The sequence below is a fragment of the Pinus tabuliformis genome, chromosome 6 (genome assembly GCF_031772625.1).
Source record: "Pinus tabuliformis cultivar Carrire ecotype Pingquan chromosome 6, CPIR1, whole genome shotgun sequence".
Classification (NCBI taxonomy): Eukaryota; Viridiplantae; Streptophyta; class Pinopsida; order Pinales; family Pinaceae; genus Pinus; species Pinus tabuliformis.
The window spans coordinates 1,043,492,125-1,043,500,747 of record NC_142292.1 but is presented as its reverse complement, the minus strand read 5'-3'; the positions used below and the strand labels follow the sequence as shown (position 1 = coordinate 1,043,500,747).

Here is an 8,623-nt window from a genome sequence, read left to right as displayed (position 1 = left end):
TAGTAATAATATTGTTAAAGAATAAATTTTAATATGCATTGCAACCTGAGAGCCTCGGCTCCTTCCACGCGATCCACATCCTGCGGGCTCTGAAGCCTGCAGCCCTGCCCGCGCTTTGCGGCTCCTCTCCACTGCGGGCCTGTCTGTAGAAGATCAGTTCCAGATTCGAGACAGCCAGCAACTCTCTGGCTAGGGTTTGGTCTTTGCTGCGGGGCTGCCCCTGGGGCGGCCGGCATCTAACCAGATCCCATGGAGTCACTGGGCCATCATACGGATCCGCCCCCTGATCCGTCCTTGGATGCTTTCAATCAGCTCCTGGCTGGCTTACCTCCGAAGAAAAGAAGTGATGCAGCAAAATTCGTAAAGAAACTCGATGAAATTCCTGAGATCTCTTTGCCTCCGGAGACCCCCATTCAAGTAGCACTGTCTCTGGCGGAACGTGGGCTCATTGGCCAATTCACGGGACTTTGGCCCTCGCTGAAAACCACTGAGCAATGGGTTAATAGGAACTGGGCGCCCCTGATTAATCAAAGTGTAACCTCATACTTCCTAGGGCGAGGGTATTTTCTCTTTGAATTCACCTCCAAAGAGGACAAAGACCTGATCTTCCGAAATGGGCCGTACTTCATGGGCCCTCAGGGTCTCTATCTGAACAAATGGACCCCAGACTTCGATCCGGCGGTCGATGTTCCCAAAGCTGTTCCAGTATGGGTTCGTCTCCCAAATCTGCCAGTCCATTGCTGGAACTGGGATTCCTTGAAGCACATTGGCAATTCCCTCGGAAAATTCATAGATCGGGCAAGCAACAAGGATCAGTACGACTGTGCCAGGATCTGTGTAGAGGTAGATCTAGAGGTGGGTCTACCAGAGGCAATCAAAATCAAAGTCGGCAGCTGGTCTCATGTGCAGATCCTAGATTATGAACAGCTGCCATTCAAATGTAGGAAATGTCACGTTTATGGGCATTTTGCCAGAAACTGTCCGACAAATGCAGAGCCAGAGAAAGGGAACGAAGAGGGTTGGAACCAGGTCAAGCGAGCAAGAGCCAATCACAAGGGGCAGAAGCAGGGTGGATACTCTGGCAAAGGCAATCCCCAGGTTAATGTCCAGCGTCCCCCTCCCAAAAAGATGCAAGAAAATAAATTCGTTCCTCTAAGTCAGCCGGAAGAAGACATTCTGGAGGAAGAAACCCAAAAATCAGTCTCTCCAAATAAAGGTACTCCATCAGCTTCCCCCAAAGAAGCTGAAAACCCCAAAGGCATGGCCTTAGAGGATGAGGAAGATGAGCAGGAAACTGAAGAGTCAGAAGAAGAAGGAGAAATAGGAGAGTCCCAAACTTCGGTAAGAAGATCTACAAGAGGCCGTAAAACAGACAAAGAAAAAAGAGAGCAGCAGACCTACAAAGACAAGCTTCAGGGCAGCCAGCCAACTCTGGAAAAATTGCTAGCCTCAAAGCCCAAGATGCTGAAAAATCAGCCCTAAGGCTCCAAGGGAGCCCATCAGAAACATAAATAATGAAGGTCATCTCCTGGAATTGCAGAGGTATGGGGAGTAAAGTTAAGGAAGAAGCAATAAGAAGCTTAATAAGAACAGAAACCCCAGACATACTTCTAGTCCAGGAGACCAAGTTGGAAGACAAAACCTTCCTGCAAGCAAGCAAAAATCTGTGGTTCAAAAGTGAAGCAAGAGCAATCTCTGCCAGGGGTGCCTCGGGAGGGATTGGTACACTATGGAACTCCAATAAATATGCAGTCATCTTTGAAGCGAGCAACACTCACTGGTTGCTGCTAAAACTGCAGAATCTGGACACAAAGGAAACCTTCAGTCTTTTTAATGTTTATTCTCCAGTCAACATCCGGGAGAAAAAGGATTGCTGGGACACTATAAGACGACAGGCAGACTTGACAAACCTGGAAAACACAATCATTGCTGGAGATCTCAACCTCACTCTTCATTCGACTGAAAAAAGGGGAGGAAGTGCAGTCCGAGACCTGGCAAGAGAATGGGCGGAGGATCTTTTGCAAGACTGGGACTTACTGGACATCAAGCCCTCATCCGGTAAGTTTTCTTGGTCTAATAAAAGAGTAGGTCCTGGTCATATTGCTGCCAGGCTTGATAGATTTTTCATTCAAAGCTCTTTCCTGTTACTTGGATTAGAACCCAGAATGCATATCCTCGCTAGCAGCGTCTCGGACCATAAGCCTGTAAAATTAGAGCTCCTTGCCCATCTAGATCTGGGACCTATTCCCTTCCGGTTTAGTCCCCTTTGGGTTAAGGAGCCTCTCTTCATGCAAACAGTCAAAGATTGTTGGAGCCAGCCTGTCAAAGGCTCGCCCTTTTTCATCTGGGAGGAAAAGCTCAGAAGGGTAAAAAGAGCTCTGAAAAGCTGGGCCAAAACCTTGTCCAATCCCTCAACGGAAAGGAAAGCCATCAAAGACTCTCTTGTCTCTCATCAAACCCATATGGAGAGTGCTATTGTTACAGAGGATATGATAGATCAAGAAACTCAGCTGCAACAGAGATACCATAAGGCCTGCTTAGCTGAAGAAGAATATTGGAGATTAAAGTCACGAAACCTGTGGCTTAAAGCAGGGGACAGGAACACGAGATTCTTTCATAAGCAGGCCCAGGCCAGGAAATGCTTCAACACCATTTCTGAGATCAAGGAAGATAATGACACGCACAAGGAATTCGCAGACATTAAGAAAGCAACCTTCTCTCATTTCCAAAACTTGTACAGTGATGATCAGGGGCCATTTCATCATCAAGAGCTGCTTGACATCATCCCTCAGGTTATCTCTCCTCGCATGAACGGGATTCTAGAGGCCAAAATTACTAAAGAGGAAGTTAAAAAGGCTCTCTTTGATATGGACCCGGATAAGGCCCCAGGGCCAGATGGCTTCTCTGCCCGGTTTCTCCAAATCTGCTGGCCGATTATCGAAAAGGACCTTCTCAAAATGATACAAAAGTCACAAAATACTCAGAAAATAGGAGGCAGCACAAATTCCGCCTTCTTAGCCCTCATTCCAAAGGAAAAAGGCGCCAATAACTTCAGCAGATTCCGTCCGATTTCATTATGCAACACAGGGTACAAATTAATCACCAAAGTCATTGCTAATAGACTGAAGCCCATTCTGCCCAGAATAATCCCGGAAAATCAAGGAGGCTTCATCCAGGGTAGGCAGATCGTGGACAACTACACGCTCGTTCAAGAGGCAATACATTCAAGTCTTCTCCGAAAGGAACAAGGTATGGTGATCAAACTCGATTTAGCAAATGCCTTTGATCGAGTAAATCATAGTTTTCTGTTAAAAGTCATGTGCAAATTTGGTTTTGGAGCAAACTTCATAAAATGGATCCGGGCATGCATCTCAGAGCCATGGATTGCCCCACTGGTTAATGGAAGAGCCACTGAATTTTTCAAAGCCTCGAGAGGACTTAGGCAGGGGTGTCCCCTCTCCCCCCTGCTTTTCGTCATCCAAGCCTCAGTACTCAGCTTCCTGCTAGATAAAAAGATGCAAGACCAAGAAATTAATGGGTTGTGTATAGCTAGAAGGGTTAAGAACTTAAACCACGCCTTATTCGCGGATGATACCCTCCTATTAGACACTGCCTCTCTCTCCTCTGCCTCCAAATTTAAAGATGTGCTGGACAAATTCAGTGAGGCCTTAGGCAGCATGGTAAATAAGAATAAATGTCATATTTTCAGTTGGAACACTACGCCCAGAACTCTATCTGCCATCTCAAGATGCTTGGGCTTCGCAGCCTCCTCTTCATGGACTTCATTTAAATATTTGGGCCTTCCTGTTTTCCATAAGAAACACTCAACCAAAGATTGGCTTCCCCAGCTTGAGAAATTCAAATCCAAAATTCAAGCCTGGGGCTTTACCTGGCTCAACGCTGCTGGCAAAGCGGTCTTAATAAAATCCGTGCTCTTCAGTCTTCCACTGTTTCAATTCACAGGGCTTCTCGCTCCGGCATCCATATTAAAAAAGATGGAAGAATTCATGCGCAGATTCTTCTGGAAGGGAGGAAAACAGAATGGAAAAAAAATTCCCCTCATCAGCTGGGAAACCATTTCCAAGCCTCTGCGAGAGGGTGGGCTAAACTTCAAGAATCTCAGTCAGCAAAATGTGGCTATGGCAGCCAAGGTGATCTGGCGAATCATCGCGCCCAAGCCAGGTTGGGCCCAACTGGCTCTCTGGAAAAAGTATTTCAGAGGCCCACGCACTTGCTGCTTAGAAAACGCGATTCAGCTTCCAAATTCGTCCTTCCTTAAATTGTATGCTAAAGCGGCTTCCTTGATTAAAGAGCACTCCTTTTGGATCCCAGGAAATGGGAAAAAAATCAACATATGGACTGATAGAATTATGAACAAGGATCCAGTTACAGACAGAGCCTCCCTAAACGATTTGCGCTGCTGGATGAACAGAGAAGGATTGAACTCGTTGTGGGACATTTCCCAATGGAGCGACTTCATATGGGCAGGCTGGAAAAGAATTGAAATTCCGGATCAGTTGATAAATGAATGGATCGCTTTGCTGGATCTTCTACACGGCCTGGCTCCCACGCATATGAAGAAAAAAGACACAAAAGGATGGGGGCTGAAGGAAGGCGGATACGCTGTTTCTAAAGGCTACTCCAAGCTGATCGAGAAGCCACACGTCCCCCCTGACCCAGCACCTTGGCAGGGAGTCTGGCACGTCCCTTCTTGGCCCAAGATCGACTTCTTCGCTTGGACTCTCTGCCATGGAAGAATTCTAACTTATGACACTCTGCAGAGGAAAGGATTTCATGGCCCCTCCAGATGCCCGTTGTGCACAGAAAACGCAGAAACAACATTACACTTAATGCTTGAGTGCAAATTTTCCATACAGATCTGGGCCTCCTTCACCAGCAATTTTGATCCCAACTTCCCTCTGCCTAGATCTATGGTAGACCTCTTCTCAAATTGGACAAACAGGTACCTCGGACAGCCACCCAAAAATCAAGTTATCAAAACTGCATGGGCCATTCTTCCAAAGATCATTTGTTGGCAAATATGGCTTGAAAGGAACAGAAGAATCTTCAGAAATGCCAGCTTGAACCAGAAGGTTTTAGAAATCAAAATCAAATGCCTCATAAAGGAGTGCTTGACAGATATAAACGATGACTCCAATCTCAGCCATCAAGACATTGACTGGGGCTCATCCCTAGGCCTGCAATTTCAACCAGCAGTCAGAACTGCCCCCATCCTTAAAGACTGGCAAATAAGGAGACCTGAATCTGAATTCCATGACTGGCTTAAATCGCACTCAAGACACTCACTCTTCTTTGATGGAGCAGCAAAGGGTAATCCGGGCATAGCAGGAGCAGGAGGTGTTGTTGTAAATCCTCTGGGGGAAAAAATTCATTCCTTCTCCTGGGGACTTGGCCAAGCTTCCAGCATACAAGCTGAGGCATTGGCCCTCTTCCAAGGCCTAAAGATACTCAAAGAGCTAAACATAAGGGAAGCTACTGTGATAGGCGACTCGCAGGTCCTCATAAATGCAATGATCTCCAACTCTCCAGCGCTGGATCTTAATCTAGCTAGACTGGTTTCTAGAATCAAAGGCCTGGGAAAAGCTTTCCAGAAGCTGAATTATTTCCATGTACTGAGAACGCACAACAAACAGGCAGACAAGGAAGCCAACAAAGCAGTCCTCCTTTCTGCCGGGGTCAAGATAAAAGACGAAGAAGAAACATGGGAACCCATTCCATAAGCTAGCTTTTGCCATGTTTTTCTGTCTGCTTCTAAATAAATTTGTTTGTATCTTCAAGTTGGGGAATATCTCTGAAATTGATAAACTAGAATCCCTATCAAAAGGAAAAACTTCAAGATTCAACAGCACTCTCATTGTTACCAGAGAGATGTATCAAGACATAGAAGTCTTCAATGTAACCAGATTTACGGCTTTCAAGCCAGGATGAATATATATACAACATAACCGTTTCTGTAAAAAAAAAAATATTGTTAATAATAAATAATAATAATAATAATATCAATATTGTTAATAAAGTAATAAATAATAATATTAAGTTATTAATAATAATTATTATGTATAAGAACAATCATTATGTGTAACAATAAAAACTAACAATGAACCAAAGATAATATTAATTATAAGGCTAATGTTAAAGTTATTAGTATTAATAATAATAAGATTATTGCTAGCCCCCAGGGATAGCTCAATTGGTCAAGTTACTATTGCTAAGTACCTTGCCAGTTGGGAGGTCAGAGGGTCAAATCTCCTCGACGCCCTTGGGGTTAGGCTCGAGCAGATAAGCTGACAAGTAAATTCCTTCAAGTGGATCTGCCCAGATTATTACCTGTGAATGTAGCAACCACTTAGTGATTGTGAACCATAGTTGAAATAATACTAATAATAATAAGATTATTATTTTAATGTTTAAACTAATGTTAACGTTATTAATATTATTAATAATAGAAACTATTATTCTATTTTAATGTAAAAGCAAGGGTTAAAGAGAAAGAAGGAAAAGTGGTAATGACCAAAAGAGAATAAAAGAAAAGGAACTAGGGTAGAGAAAAATAGGCGGGCAAGGGAGCCAAGGAATAGGTTAGGGGTGGGTAGAAATAGGGGAATGATTATGAGAAAGACCATGGATACTGGCTGCGAGGAGTGGTCATTGAAATTAGCCCTTAAAAGGCTTATCCACAAGGTTAAGCCTGACATGATCATGTTGCAAGAAACTGAGATTGACAATTAAAGAGCAAAAGCCATCGTCTCCACATGGTTGAGGAACTAGTCCCTCTTGGATGTGTTTTCCCAAGGTGAATCGGGTGGTCTCCTCATTGCATGGAATTATTCCTTTGAGGGTGTTGTCTCCTCTTCCTCGATAAGACATATATTGTTGGATATGGATATTTATGATTTAAGTAAGAAGATAAGGTTGGTAAATTTCTATGGACCTTATCTTGATAGAATTTTCTTTTGGGACAATTGAGATTCATTTAGTGTTCTCAGCTTTCATCCACTTATCCTTGGAGGTGATTTAAGCTTCACTGTATCGATAAGAGAAATTTGGGGTTCGACTTCTCGCAAAGATTCGCTAGATGAATATTTTGCACAGTTCATTCAAGATGACAACTTAATCGATTTAGAAGATATTACTCTTTCCCCCACATGGAGGAATCTTAGATACGATAAAGTTTCCATTTATAAAAGGGTGGACAATTTTCTAATGTTTGAGTCCCTAATTTCTTCATCCTTAGAGTGTGCTTATGTGTGGATGATGGTGGCATTTCAAACCACTGCTCGATTGTTCTTGAAATAGCGAGAGATGAGACTAGACCTCAGTCTCCATTTAAATTTAATCTAGTTTGGTTAAAGGAAGGAGATTTCATAAACCTAATCAAAATCTTGTGGAGTCAGTTGAACCCAAATCGATATGACACTTTTATGTTGCAGATGGTAGAGAATCTAAAACATATTAAAAATATTTCAAGGAAATGGGCTAAGGATTATAATGCTAAGTCTTAGGGAGAATTAAAGTATATCGAATCTAAAATTCATGATCTATTTTCCTTGAACGTTGTAGGATCTTTCCCAGCTGACATTCCTTAATGTCTCTGTGAGCTGGAATATAAAATAGGGAGCTCCTAGACAGGAAGGAAAAGACGTGGCATCTTCGTAGCCACACCATCTGGATTCATGAAGGTGACAACAACACCAAACTTTTTTCTAAAAATTTTCTAATATGAGGAACAATTCGAACACCATTTGATCCATTAATGACCAAAATGGTTCCCTCATCTCTTCTATCAAAGATATCAAGAGACAGGGCATTCACCATTTCAAATCTCTTTTTCACAGCTTGAAGGTTGCCCCATTCATAAGATTCTAGAAGAATTATTTGTTTTCCCTCATTTCATCACAAAGGAGATGAATGGGTCCTTATTTGCTAAAGTCTCAGTGGGGGAAATGATAGAAGCTCTCACATGCATGCAAAAGGGGAAATGTCTTGGCTTAGATTGGATAACGGTTGAGTTTTACATTAGTTTTTATGACCTCATTAAGGAATATCTCCTCAAACTTGTTAGAGAGTCTCAACCTCCATAAAAGTTTTGAGATCTTTAAATTCTACATTCATTGCTCTTATTCCAAAGGTCCAAAAAGATGAAACCTTTGATGATTTCCATCCCATATTTTGTTGTAATGTGATTTATAAACTAATCGCTAAAATCATTTCCACTCATATGAAGCCCATTCTCAGGGAGATTATCTCAGAAGACCAATTTGGTTTCTTGCAAAGTCATCAAATTCATGATGTATTCTCCCTATCATGAGAGGTCCTCCACCCGATAAAAATAAATAACCTCAATGTAGAAGCCTTCAAGAGCTATCCCTCTAAATCCTACAACTGTGTAAAAGGTTGGTGTTGATCCAACTGGGCAGGAACCTAAAAATGGTGAATTGGAATATGAGGTGTGTTCAATCATCCAATTTTGTGATCCTCATTAATGGACGTCCAAAATATTTCTTCTGCCTTTCAAAAGGCCTTCGTCTGGGGTTTCCTTTATCATCTCTCCTTTTTTTGCTACTAGCCAAAGCTTTGTGCAATTTAATCTTTGAAGATCTTG

General features: G+C 42.7%; 1 protein-coding gene across 1 annotated transcript; it reads left to right on the top strand.

Moving 5' to 3' along the window:
- Window positions 1-249: 249 nt before the first annotated feature.
- On the top strand, window positions 250-5,741 carry LOC149262555 (uncharacterized). The gene is made up of 3 exons (XM_089380457.1): window positions 250-532; window positions 668-1,301; window positions 1,541-5,741. The coding sequence occupies exons 1-3, from the start codon at window positions 250-252 to the stop codon at window positions 5,739-5,741; spliced, it is 5,118 nt and encodes a 1,705-aa protein (XP_089236583.1).
- The last annotated feature ends 2,882 nt before the right edge of the window (window positions 5,742-8,623 follow it).

Coding starts and splice junctions, on each gene's coding strand:
- LOC149262555 (XM_089380457.1), top strand. CDS start 250: ATGGAGTCACTGGGCCATCATACGGATCCGCCCCCTGATCCGTCCTTG. Junction 533..667: donor GGCGCCCCTGATTAATCAAA/GTGTAACCTCAT, acceptor AATGGACCCCAG/ACTTCGATCCGGCGGTCGAT. Junction 1,302..1,540: donor GATGAGCAGGAAACTGAAGA/GTCAGAAGAAGA, acceptor CTGGAATTGCAG/AGGTATGGGGAGTAAAGTTA.